The sequence below is a fragment of the Phalacrocorax carbo genome, chromosome 9, assembly GCF_963921805.1.
Source record: "Phalacrocorax carbo chromosome 9, bPhaCar2.1, whole genome shotgun sequence".
Lineage (NCBI taxonomy): Eukaryota > Metazoa > Chordata > Aves > Suliformes > Phalacrocoracidae > Phalacrocorax > Phalacrocorax carbo.
This window is the reverse complement of record NC_087521.1, coordinates 630,690-644,568: the sequence shown is the minus strand read 5'-3', so window position 1 is coordinate 644,568 and position 13,879 is coordinate 630,690. Positions and strand designations below refer to the sequence as shown.

General features: G+C 45.8%; 1 protein-coding gene across 2 annotated transcripts in view; it reads left to right on the top strand.

The window, feature by feature from the left end:
- Nucleotides 1-13,879, top strand: part of GALNT16 (polypeptide N-acetylgalactosaminyltransferase 16) — a 74,415-nt gene that overhangs the window by 40,439 nt on the left and 20,097 nt on the right. For both annotated transcript variants that reach the window (XM_064460032.1, XM_064460031.1), the window contains exons 5-9: nucleotides 3,393-3,458; nucleotides 6,864-6,985; nucleotides 8,994-9,081; nucleotides 10,020-10,104; nucleotides 11,143-11,246. In XM_064460032.1, coding sequence (XP_064316102.1) covers nucleotides 3,393-3,458; nucleotides 6,864-6,985; nucleotides 8,994-9,081; nucleotides 10,020-10,104; nucleotides 11,143-11,246 — 465 coding nt within the window. The remainder of the gene's footprint in view (nucleotides 1-3,392; nucleotides 3,459-6,863; nucleotides 6,986-8,993; nucleotides 9,082-10,019; nucleotides 10,105-11,142; nucleotides 11,247-13,879) is intronic.

Below are 13,879 nucleotides of genomic sequence, written 5' to 3'. Positions count from 1 at the left end.
CCTTCTTCTGTTTGAGTTTCTCTAGAAGCTCTTTGCTCATCCATGCAGGTCTCCTGGCTCCTCTGCCTGACTGCTTCCTCCTGTGGATGCACCGATCTTGAGCTTGGAGGAAGTGGTCCTTGAATACTGTCCAGCTCTCTTGGACCCCCCTGCCTTCCAGAGCCCTAGCCCATGGGATCCCTCGTAGCAGGTCTTTGAAGAGGCCAAAGTTGGCCCTCTTGAAGTCCAAGGCTGTTACCCAACTCATAGCCCTGCTTCTACCTTGCAGTATCCTGAACTCGACCATCTCATGGTCACTGCAGCCAAGGCTACCCCCAACCCTCACATCCTCAACCAGCCCTTCCTTTTTTGTTAGGATAAGGTGGAGCAGCACATCTCACCTCGTTGGCTCCTCCACCACTTGCATCAAAGAGTTGTCCTCGATGCTCTGTAGGAACCTTCTGGATGGTGCATGGCTCGCTGTGTTGCTTTTCCAGCAAATATCAGGGTGGTTGAAGTCCCCCATGAGGACCAGGGCCTGCGATTGTGAGGCTACTTCCAGCTGTCTGTAGAAGGCTTCATCAACTTCCTCTTCCTGATCAGGTGGCCTGTAGTGAACACCCACAACAGTGTCACCCATATTTGGCTGTCCCTTAATTTTTACCCACAGGCTCTGAACTTGTTCTCCTTCCATTCCAAGGCAGAGCTCGATGCATTCCAGTTGCTCCCTCACATAAAGAGCAACTCTCCCACCTCGCCTTGCTGGTCTGTCTTTCCTGAAAAGCCTGTAGCCATCCATGACCCCATTCCAGTCATGCGAGCTGTCCCACCATGTCTCTGTGATTGCAGTGAGATCACGGCCCTGTGACCGCACACAGACCTCTGGTTCCTCCTGTTTATTGGTGTACAGGCATTTCAGAAAGGTGCTTGAGCAGACAGGTTTCCCTGGAGGGTTGTACGAGGACCCACTATAGCCGTGCAAACCCTTGAGGTGGTTGGTCTCTTGGTTGCCATTGTGTGAGGCCACCATGGCACCTTTATCACTGCTCAGGTTGTCCTGTTGCATTCCCCCATCGTGTGTGATGGCATTAGCATTGCCAGTTTGTCGCCCTCCCCCCGAGTTCCTCAGTTTAAAGCCCACCCCACCAAGCTTGCCAGCCTGCTGCCAGAGATTCCCTTGCCCCTTCCCGACAGGTGGAGTCCATCCCTCCCTAGCAGCCTGTGGTTGTTGAAGAATGTCCTGTTGTCATAAAAGCCAAAACCCTCCTGTTGATGCCAGCCACATAGCCAGGAGCTGATTTGTATTATTTGCCTATTTCTAGTCACCCATTGTTTTCCAACAGGTAGTATAGAGGAGAAGATAACTTGGGCACCAGTATTTTTCACTTGCTTTCCCAGAGCTTTATAGTCTTGCTTAGTTCTGCCCAGACTCTGGCTTGCAGCGTCATTTGTGCCCACATGGAAGAGTAGCTTTTGACAAATTGTGGCACCCTCTCCGTGATGTCTCGGATCTTAGCTCCTGGCAGACAGCAAACCTCTCGTGACACCCTGTCAGGCCGGCAGATGGGCGCCTCAGTGCCTTTTAACAGAGAGTCACCCACTGCGAGCACTCGCCTCTTCTTTGTAGGGTATCCACTCTGTGCTGCTGGTACAGCTGCACCTTGTGGACCTTGCTCGTGGGTGTCTGCAGACACTAAAGCTTCACATCCCTTGCTGGTGGTGATACTGGAAGGTGGGGGCTGAGGCAGAGCCCTGCTTTTGCAGGTCACCAGGGTCCAAGGTGCCTCCTCCTTCACAGTGGTGTCTGCTACAGGAGTGTGGTTTGAGACCGCCTGTCTATCTGCGCCTCAGTTCTACTAACACTACGCAGCCTTCTAACTGTCTCCTGCAACTCAGCCACCTGGCGCAGCAGATCATCAGCCTGTGCACACCTTGTGCAGGTACTTACCTTCTCACCAGGAGAGGGAGAAGGGTTGGGGTACATGTTGCAACCTACCATCTGTAGTGAAGCCTCCAGCTCGATCTGGGTGGATGCATCAGACCTCTCGGGGGCTTTCGCCATGGGAACAATGCTTTTAGCTCTGTGGCGAGTGCCCACCATCCTGGCAGAGACCTAGAGAACCTCCCGGGCTGCGGGTCTACAAGCTGGATGCAGCACCATCCCCGCTCGCCCTGGCTGTGCAAACTGCCGTGCCGCATCCCGGTCGCTCGCGCTCCCTGGGGCCGTTTAAATCTCCCGCGGTTGCTCGTGGCGATGCCCGGGCTGCGTCAGCCTCCCTCGCGAGAGCGGCCGGGCCGGGCCGTTCTAGGCTCCCTCGGGCTTCCCCGGCTCCGGAACCCCCTTGTCCGCCCCAGCCCAGCGCCCGGCCGCGGGACTTACTGTTGCCGCTGCTGCATACTCTGTAATTAAGAGCACCTGCCACTTCGCTTGGATGATGCAGAAGCTGCTGAAGTGCCCACACAAGAACAGTATTTCAGATTTCATGTATCCTTGAGAATACAAATGCTCCTGCAGAAACATGCCGAGAGATGTACTTTGGCTAATGGCCTTTGTGTTTTCCCCAGAGCGCTCAGTCTGTGGGAGGATGACAGTGGGAAAGGGGAGGTGTGAGACATGGAAAGGAATGACCAATAACCATGAAAACATGGGGGGAAAAAAAAACAACTGCTCTTGGTGGAGCAAGGGAAAAGAGTAAGTTAAAAATTGTTATTCCTGTGACCTCTGCTAGGGCAGGAATAGAAAGAAGAAAATAGAGAACTAAAGACCCAGTACTCATTGGTACAGCTGGGCTGGAGCTGGTAGCTGTTCCTCTCTGTCATCTTCCTTGGGCAATGTAAATAAAGGATGGCATGAGCTTCTGGCAAGCTGCCAGCGAAGCCCTCAGTTAGGCATCCATGTGTTAATGTAATGGTGTCTCTAAGGAAGCAGGTTGCATCCCTGTGGCCTTTACTAAATAAAACCAAGCAGAAAGTGCTCCGAGAATAAATGGTGGGAAATGCCCAGACAAACCGCTGAAGGCAAAGAGAGCGGGTGAGATAACTTTGTGCGACAGGACTCTCTTTTACTTGGCACTTCACTGATTTGCAGCCCCATCTCCCTGCAGTCACCAGTGATTGGTGCCACATTGCCACTGCACACCCTCTTGTTCTTGTGAAATGTTGGGCGAAGGCCTGGCTGTTCAGAGTATCGGGAAGCACAGGCTCAGCTGTCTGAGGAGGACAGCAAGCAAGTAGTGCTCTTCGGTGTACTCTTTAGACAACAGGATTAAGGCCATCAGGATGATTAATGTGATGTTAAGTGAAAGCAGAATTTCCCCTCCCCTGGAGGAGCAGGAGAACAGTTAATTGGAGCTCTCTGTTGAAGCCAAATAATTCATGCATGTGTGCCAAATGTTTTATTTGCCTTTCCTAAGCTGAGGACTGCCAGCTCCTTACCAAGATCCCAAAGGTCAAGTGTCTACGAAACACCCGGCGAGAAGGTGAGTGTGGAAAACTTTGTAAGTACAAAGACTTTGCAGATTTTCCCCCATGGCCATGTTTACTTGCCAGCTGCTTACATGTTGTTTCTTATGGTTACAGTTTGTTTTTTCAGTGTAAGAGTTTGGTGTCCTAGTTTGGAGGCTCTGTGAGGGGAAAACCTGGCTTATCAACTCCCAGGCTTCAGGACTGTTATTTCATACATTAAATAACGAGAAGTGGTGTCCAGAGGCTCTGGCTAGAGCAAGGACCGCGGTTTAAGATCTTTACGAATATATATACAGATATAAGTCTTGTCCTTTTAAACTCAGAGTGCAAGATAACAAGCCATCTAGGAGATGTGGGAAAGGGAAAAACAATCATATATCTATCATAAATAGGTACAATTAAGGAAAGTTATTTCTCTTATATCTCCTACGTGCATAAATGGTAACGCTGACTTTCCCAGCTGCTCTTCAGTTTCACTCACATGTGCTGGCTTATTTCTAAACCTGTTAGTGCACAGCAGGCCTGAAGCGAGGATCTGGAAGAGGGGATGGGAGTCGCTACTCAGTTCACAAAGGGCATTCCACATAGTGGGATGGTCTGAAGAAAGTACGGAGATATCAGAGAGCCTGGTTTAAATCTCTGACCGCAGGGCAGAATAAAGGACAAGTGGGAATGAAGCAGATCAGTAGTGAGAAAGGCAACAAGCAGAGAGTAGTCCCATGGAAGTGGTGAGAGAGGCAGTGGGGTGCTCTGATGGGAGAGAGACTGCGCAGGCAGTAGCAAGGTACTGGAAGTGAAAGGGGACGTCGCCAAGGCAGGAACCAGGTGAAAGCTCAGTGACGTGGGCAGAAGTGACAGGTGAGGTCGTTCTTTGACTGCTGTGAGGGCTCAGCTGGTAGTGTCCCCCAGGGGATGCCCTGCTAAAGCTGCTCTCTGCTCCTGATGGAGGTGTGGTATAGGAGAATGGCCTGCTCTTCTCCTGTAACGGTCACTCGAAGTATTTTATTTTCTAGAATCATAGAATAGTTTGGGTTGGGAGGGACCTTTTAAAGGTCATCCAGTCCAACCCCCCTGCAGAGAGCAGGGACATCTTCAACTAGATCAGGTTGTTCAGAGCCCCGTCCAGCCTGGCCTTGAATGTTTCTCAGAACGGGGCATCGACCACCTCTCTGGGCAACCTGTGCCAGTGTCTCACCACTCTCATTGTGAAAAATTTCTTCCTTATACCTAGTCTGAACCTACTCGCTTTTAGTTTAAAGCCATTACCCCTTGTATAAAATCTAGATTAGGTAACATGTGAGGTTACCCGTTCTAGTACACAGATGTGCTCGCTGTTACCTAAATTTATTTATGAAATTTATGCAACTTAACTCTAGCAAAAACAGGTAGGTTGCTTACAGAATAAAAATGAAACAATGCTACTTCCACTGTTTTGCCCTGCAACCTCACACTAAAAAGGTAACTTTGAAGTCTTTGCAGAGAGTCTTTTCCCAGCACTGCTCTACCCCATGCCAGTGTCTTTTTCCAGCACGAAGTGGCCAGAAGGAGAGTGAAGCTCTTGTTCTTGGATGTTAGCTGATGTGAATAATGATGCTCCCCTGAAGCTCTGAGTCTGGTGTATGTTTTTCATCCACAGAGCTACAATGGATATTTGCTTCTTAGCAAAATTATTGCACTAATAAAGTGTAATTGTTCCTTTGCAGCTATTGTGGTCAGTCGTATATCCAGCTGTCATGAATGTGCACTCTATTCTCATGCCAAAATTCTCAAAGAAAGAGAACATTGTGACATATAAAAAGAATGGGAGTTATAGATGTGAACTGAAGAAAAATTCTGTGTATTCATCCAAATTGAATGAGATTTTTTTTTTCTCCCCCATGAATTCCTGAAGGCATTAATTGCAAAATTTCCTTTGAATGTTCAGAAATAGAAAAAGCAAAATTTTCAACCTGCTCAATTTTGATGTTTTTTTCGCTCACCCAAAAAAGCTACCTAAACCTCCAGGAAGAAAAATAACCTTCATTATATGTATGCCTGTAATTCAGATCAGTGTTCACAATCAAGATAGAAAAGGGGTGCAGAAAAACAGGCACCTTCTCCAGTCTAACACCAAACTCTTGATGAAATAGGCAATGAACCATGCATTTAATTTTCAATAATATTCTATCAGAATATTAAACTGCATTATGGTTATAAGATGCTTATATGTTTAAGTGATTTAGTAAGTCAATGGGATTTCTTATTTATTTATTTCTTATGTTAATCAACAAAACCAGAATGTGCATATGTGTTTATGCATTTTAAACAGAACTGGTTTTATCTGTGAATAAATTCATTATGAATGACAGTCCTCCAAAACGAAGACAGTTTTTGGAAGAGCAATAATTGTAGTTCTAATGCTACTGTAGTCATTCCAAAACTTCCAAAAATTCCAAAAATTCCAAAATTTGCTGTTAAAAGGTCCATCTCTCTTCCAAAGGTACTAAACGTAAATGTATTTATAATTATATTAATTTATTAATGATTCATATTGTTAGATAAATAAAAGAATAAGCCCAGTGTAAGTAAAAGCACTGTGCTAAGACCCTATGACTAGAGCTTCCCTTTCTTTCACGAAACAGTTACCACTTCTTAAGAGGGCAGATCATCACGTGCATCAAATAAACGCTACAAAGTTATACTGCACTATTGTGAGGAACTACCCCCAGTTTATCTGTCTTCAGATAATGTTTTTCATAGCACTAAAAAGATATGCTATAGAAAGCATCTGGTTTTTTGCATTTCTGTAATTATTTAGATTATGAGCAAATTGCACATTTGTTCCACCAGAAGCAAATGCCTGACCTGTTTGGGGTTTTTGGGTGGAGGAGAGGAGCAGGATTTTCTTAGCTTTACTGTAGAGATGGAGACTATAAGGGAAAAGGACTGCTTGAGTAACGTAGACCAAGTAAGACACACCTTTGAGAATTCAGCACATTACGCACTGCATTATATATATAACATTTATTCTTTGTAATAAGGATCTATATTCCAGATAAGGAGTTGAAACCTTTCGCAAGCAGATTACAAATCCCTAAAATGTTGCACAAACAGAAGCAACTTTGAACTTTCTGCGATGGATTGCGCGTGGAAGGCTTTGCAAGGAAGGTGGGGGCCAACACCTGTTCCAATGAAAAAGTTGAAGTTGCTCAAAATTTCTGGCTCTGGAAACTCGATGTCATAGAGCTGCTTTCACTTGTGGCCTTGAATGTTCATTTTCCACAATTTGACACCAAAGATTTCTAATGCAATAATCCAGACATCTGGAAAAACTAATAGAATCTGCACAGGATACTACTGAGCTACAGCCTTCCGGAAGGAGGCTCAGCTGTTTCCCTTCTTAACCTCCCTGCTCCTTTGCTGTCCTTTCCTCATGGTAGGGCTGATTCGCTCTCGGGTGCGAGGAGCTGAAGTGGCTACCGCTGACATCCTCGCTTTCTTGGACAGTCACTGTGAAGTCAACAGTGAGTGGCTGCAGCCAATGCTTCAGAGGGTGAAAGAGGTGAGCACCATCTCCCCCTCTGGAATGGATGGGGCTGACCTGTCTTGTACTGGTGGGTCCTCTGACCTCACATGCCATCAGCAGTGCCTGTGAGGACAGCGTTCCCAGGTATTCCTCAGGAAGGCTGTCGCAGAGGAAGGTACAGCCTGAGCTAGATGGGCAAGAGATCACTGTTGGGCTTCTACTTTCTCCTACTAATGTGGCGGGGCAGGAGGTGCTCAGTGGTGGGATGCAGTGGTGAATACTTGAACCACTAACTTATACCTCAGGTCTACTGGAGGAGATGTGCTTCCTAGTCCTGTCCACCTGTGCATAGGATAGCCGCTTTGGCAGCACACACTGTGCAACTTTTCTGTGGTTGCCATCTCCCTTCTTGCTCCTGGACCCTCCCCTCTGCCTTGTCACTTCCGAAACTTTCCTTCCGTTAATGCTTCTGCTGAGCTGCCAACACACACCACCTGCATGCAGGCCACTTCCTAGCACAGAGGAACTGCCTATGAGTACAAGGATGTCCCTTTGCTCATTCACTTGGGAAAGGCTGGAAGAGTGAAAATGAGATGGGCGTATTAGCAGCTGTCACTGTGACTGGACTGTAGGGCTGGAGGGGGGGACATACGGCTCCGCTGTAAGTGAACTGGGGAGAGGTGACAGGAGAAGTCACAGCCATGCTTGCAAGTGGGAGGGATTGATCCCCTCCTCTGAAAGGAGGATCCTTGTAGCAATGGGCCCCAGGAGAAGGGGTGGAGACTGTAATGCTGCCTTGTATTCATGTCTGCTTGGCTTAATACGAAGGAACAGAAGGTGGTGAAACTTCAGGATTGATGACTTAAAGGCTTCTGCTTTTTATTCCTGCTCAGTAAATCCTCCACCTTAGAAGCCCATAAATGTTTACTTTACTACTGCTCTTTAAGTCAAGCTGCAGCAGCAGCCGTGTAGGTGTCCCTAAGCAGAAAGGGTTTCACTAGTTTCATCAGGGAAGGATGGAAACTGCAAAAGCTTGGATGCTGACTCCAGTGTTATTTAGTGAGCAGATTTCAAGTCAGCCTGTTTCTGACCTACTTTCTACATTTCTGATGTGCATCCTAGGTCAGATTTCAGTCTTGCCCTACCCAGTCCTAACACTGGCTGGTTGGAGCACCAGGCTGCTGGGTGGGTGCTGGGGGGACTAAGGCTGAGCAGCCGTCACAGCACGGAGGGAAATAAACATGAAAGATAGCTCTCACCTAGGATGTGCCATCCTGACCAAGTGCACTACAGCAGGAGTACCTATGGCAAGGCACAAAATGAAGGTTTGATAGGAAAGGCATGGAGGCTAGCAGCTGTCTGATAACAAGATGCTGTTTCTGGCATTGCCAGCTCCCGGTTTCATCATATATTTCAGCTATCACAAGACTGTCTTTAATGCCCTGTCTCGTGACGTTGAAAAATTGTTATATTCTCAACCTCTACTTAGTAAAAGAATTGCAAAGGAAAACTGTAAATATCTATACCCCTAATGCCAATAAAGTACCCCCAATATCTTAATATTATAATTTTTTTTTCCAGTTTGCACTATGATTCTTAAGTTTGGAGTCTTGATTAATACTGCTTGTTAGGAAGGTGCTTTATTATTGGGTTGATCATTTCTAGGCTGATGATAAGGAGTTAATTCAAGAATGGCTGCGCAGAAGGTATGCTGTCAGTAGATACCAAAACCAAGCATAAAACCTTTGGGACAGTGATTCATGCCCTGTGACTTGGACAGGAAATAAAGAGCTGCTTCTTAGAAGCACTCCTAGATGTTGGGGTCCCAGACTCCATTCCCTACATCCGTGGCATGCAGCTGGCTCCACCATCTCCATGTTTGGATGTAGTGGGCACGAATCCTTTGCTCAGCTACCAGAACTGTACTGGAGAAGCCAGACAAAGATTTACATGTGCAGCTTTGTATCTTCTGATCTCTGGCAGCTTTGCCAGACATTCAAGAAAAGCCTCACTCTTTCTTTTCCCCTTTCTCTCTCTCCCTCAGGATTATACCCGAGTGGTGAGTCCAATCATTGATGTTATCAGCCTGGATAATTTTGCTTACCTGGCAGCATCAGCAGATCTGAGGGGAGGTGGGTGTAATGAATGGTTTATGTAAGTTAGGCCTGAGGGATGGTGCATGAAAAATAATTGTTTGCGTCAGCTAAGAGCTGAAAACAGAGTGATGATCTTTCCTGGTGGATTCTCTGTCTTCTTTTTCCTGCAACTTGCAAAGTCAGATCCTTTGCAGAGTTAAAAAAAAAACCCAACCAGTGTTTTCTTCTTCAGCTTGCATCACTGTCACAACATTTTGCAATTTCAGGGCTTAGTTAACTGAATTAAGCATATCACCATGCCCTCCCTACACTACGTGTATGCTGGAGTCTAACAGGCACTTCCAGTTGCTGTTCCTATCTGCCAGGCTATCTCATGGCATCTTCTGAAAAGCGTTTTCGCCTCTCTCCTGGCAGCTGACCGCTTGCAGCTCTTCGTGTGGTCACCCACAGTGCCTGGTCCTCTTCTTCCTCTTCCAGGGCTGGGGTTTGCTGCCGCACTGCCAAAGGCTACTCATTCTGTGGCTACCCTTAACAATGGTATAATGTTAGCGACTGTGCTGTGCTCAACTGTCCACCACAGGCCAACTACAAATAAATGGTAGTCTTGAAAGAGGTGATGGTTACAATGATCTGCAGGCCTCTGTTCCCAGAATACATCACATCCCACCCCACAAAGTCCTTTGATGAAAGCTTCGTAACTTTGGCAGACAGGGAAGTGTAGGACAGTCTGGCCAAAATGCAATTACATCTTACACTGACAACACTGTCCTGAAGGTATGGAGTGGAACTGAGCAGAGATCTGTAATGCTAAGGGATAAGGATGCTACATTAGGATAGACTTGCCATTTTGGGTGGACTGTGAGGGAGGTCAGGAAAGGAAAGCAGGGATAGCCTATGACGTAAAGGTGGAGACTATCACTGAAGCTAGTAGAAAAACAATAACAAAACCTATTTGACCTGTTTTTCCTTCTCAGGGTTTGACTGGAGCCTTCACTTTAAGTGGGAGCAGATTCCTATAGAGCAGAAGATGTCCAGAACAGACCCAACTCAGTCTATAAGGTAGCTCTCTCTGATGGACTGTGTGCAGTCCTCCAAATGTCTTTACTAAGCCTTCACCTGTATGGCAAGGAGTGTACAGGGACTGCCTTGCTGAGGATGAAATGCCAGTGTTCATTTGATGATGACAAACTCTTCATGTTTTTTTCTGAATGCTTTGAGGTCTATACCCTAATTCTGAGAGTATTACTCCCTGAATATTTTAAGAATAGTAATTATATATTATTATATGCTTGTAGGCATGCCACCTCTACAAGCCACCTCTTCTATGTTTGGTTTTGTGGTCTCACTCAATGCTCTGAATGCCTCAGAAATCCCTTTGGGGGTTTTTAATTACCTCCATCTTCCAGGTGAGGAATTAAGGAATGAAGCAGCTAAACAGTCACCCAGGAAGTGTAAAGCAGACCTAGGAACTGAACCCTGCCTAGTAATTTGGGCACAGAATTATCCTCCCCTCCTAAATATGTATGTCCACGGACAAAACAGACTGTTGGCTGGAACAGTTATTGCCAGACTTGCTGCTGCGTACACGGCTCTGAGGAATGCAGACTGTGACAAATTCTGATTGATAGAAAAAGTTACGGTGCTTGTCTGTATAAGCAGGCAGCTCTCTGTAACATACAAGTATCATTCAATTCCGCTGTGTAGTTTGTGAGCCTCCAGAAATTGTACACCAGAGGACACTAGCTTGCTAACAGCAGAACAGTACATTCAGCAGGGTCTCTCACACCGTGTCTACTTGGTGAACACAGTCATCAGACTGTGCCCCTGTCATTCCTTCACACTGTGCATATTTATATAAATGCAAAAGGCACACTCATGCAGTGCTTGCAGGACCATCTAACAAAGGCAGGAGGATGATCTAGTGAAGGGGATCTCAGAAGCCTGCTGAAGGGTCATGTCCCAGCTCTACTATTTTTCTCTTTTAAGTGAGATACGATTTGTCAGGCCAGGACAGATTGTTCCCCCTTCTGAAAATGAAGATGGTGGTGCTACATATATATGTGATTGTTTTGTGTGGGCTTGTGTTTTCTTTTCCAGAACCCCTGTCATAGCAGGAGGCATCTTTGTGATCGACAAGTTCTGGTTTAACCACCTGGGAAAATATGATACTCAAATGGACATCTGGGGAGGAGAAAATTTTGGTAAGTTTAGGGTGTTTCAGGGGTATGGCACACTAATGCAGAAGCAGAACCACTTTCCAGCCTTCATCACCTACCAGAACTCTCCTTTTGAGAAATCTGAGCTGCATGTCGATCTAAGGCTAGGGACATGGTCAAGTAACCCCTGTGTTGGTCAGAATTATATCGCCGTCAGCTTTGTGCAGAGTAAATGGAGCCTTTTTGCGATCAAGGCTATCACTCTCTTACAGGCGTATGCACTATTATACAGGTGCTTCCACAGTACAAGAAAGAAAGAAGAACCTCCCGATAGTTAAATTGTTGCTTGTTTTTGGAGAATATTCCCCCAGTCCTCGTGACAGTCTGTGTTGCCCCAGCTCTGAAGTGGACAGTCACTCCTATGCTCTCTTCTTATACCTGTTCCTCTTCGCCACATATGTCTGAGTTGCTCTCCCAGCTTGATAGGTCAGAAGAATGTTTTTCCTGATGGAACAAGCCTCTTTGTAAGTGCAATTTGGGTACAAATAGATTCAGAATGCAAGCATTTAGAAGCAGACTAGGGCATCACAAACGTCTGAGGAATTCAGAGGCCCAGGGCAGTCTGTCAGCTCAAGTGCTCTTACCTTATAGGTCATGGTGCTGAAACCCTTAATGGTGGCAGATATTCCAAGCATCTCTCTTTGCCCCTGTGAAGGGATGCTGCAATGTCACCAGGTGTTAGTGACAAAAAGAATAAGAATATTGAAAAGAGGTTCATGGAGAATTTGGGGCATTCATTTAGAAATGATGCAGGTGGAGCTGAAGAGATAAAAGCTTTACTCTTTACTCTGTTTTGCAGTCAACTTAAATAGACTTTTCCATAGCTAGCGGTGCCAGAAAAATTATTCTGTTCTACAGTTTCCATAAATGTCACAAATTTATAAATAAATCCCTTTAAATAAGAATTTGTATGGTGTCTTCTAGCACCTGGAGGACCAATTAGAAAGAAAGAAAGTACTCAGGAGGAGGAAACGTTTGTTTCTCTGAACACAGCTGGGTGAGCTGCCTCTTTCTGAAATGCTCTCTGAAACCAGGAAATAATTTTTTTGGCTGATAACAGAATATCAAGGAACCACTTTTTTAAAGCAAATTATCTAATAACGAGTGCTTGTTTTCTCTGATTTCTGAGGTCTTGCTTCAGTTTTATGATTTTCATGGTATTAAAAGGAGATATTCATTGGGGCTTGCATTGGGATCTCGGCAGTGCTAGCAGCATCAGCTAAGCACTTTAGGCTGAAGTAACCAGACATGAAGATCCCCTTTCCTGTGTCCCTCGGACTCTACATAGCCAAACTCAGCTCCTTGCTGTCACTAGCCCTGCTCCAGCTGCAGAGCCAGCCACTTGGCCATCCTGCTGAGCTGCAACTGTGTAAAACCTGTAAACCCAAAGATGGAGAAAGAATATTTCTTTAGGCTTTTGGTTTTGTCCTTATGCCCATCTGGGAGCCAGTGTTGTTGTTTGGTGCTTATATCAGTAGCTTGATGCTAAGCAGAGCTCTCTGCCATAAGTGGCAGTAAATTACCTGCGCACCCACAGCCCTTCTCCCACATAGAGCTGATCAGAACCTCCACAGAATTGCTTCATTCTCCTTCAGATTGCTCTTGTAAAGCCTGGCAGTGGCTGGGCCAGGCTTTGTGGGACTGGGTCAGGTGTACAGGGCTTGCAGTTTTGCCTTGTGTGGTTTCCCTGTAAATTAGTTGTCTCCCATCTCTTGTGTCTCATCCTGCGCCTCCACTCTTTGCTTAAAAGGGCAAAGCTAAGTGCACAATGCTGTGTTTAAAGGGCCTGTCCTGGAGCTCCATTGCCACACCACCACTGTGATGACGGCAATGGGAAGGTATTTTAAAAACAAAACAGACTACTTTTCTTTTTTAAAGCTAACTTTTGTTCAGTTCTTCCACATAATGTGAGGCAACAAATCAGCTGGTGGCTTCTGTATCGAGCCTGTTGCTGTTGCATGGCAGAGGGGGTAGAAACCAAACTGTATTTGACAACAAAAAGTATTAAGTTTCCTTGAAGTATGCAGAATGGTTAATTTACTCTCTTAAAAAAAATTTTCCATGCTTAATAGAAAATTACATTTTGTGATTGAGGAAAAATGCTGATAATGTTATGAAACACTGTTTTTGCTACAAATTACAATTTTGAGTGGAAAGGAACTGTTTGGACAAGGTCACCATTTGCAGGTTAGGTGGGAGAGTGGTTGTGAGTAATTTGGGTAGGTGGGATGGGCCATTCCCTGCCCACAAAGGCCATTTTTAATAAACGTCCTTGAAACTTTTTTTCTGTGAGGCAACAGGATAAGAGAATGTATGGGAAGGGCACAGAGTCAGGCCAGCTCTACATAAGCAGCAGGCACACAGAAATGATCAGGCAGCAATTACCAACTGCCTAAACATCCTTCCAGCTGGATGTGAGCTGGTAAACCCCTTTTTTACCACTGTGATGAGGAAAAGCCACAGCGATTAAGTAATGTAAAACACATATGGACTAGGTCATGTCCTGGAAAATATACAGCAAAAAGTTCTTCTATGCTTTCCATCAGAGGACGGATGAAAGTCCTTAATAAGCTATGTTTGATCTCCATTTTCTCTCTGTGCCCAAAATCTGCATTCTT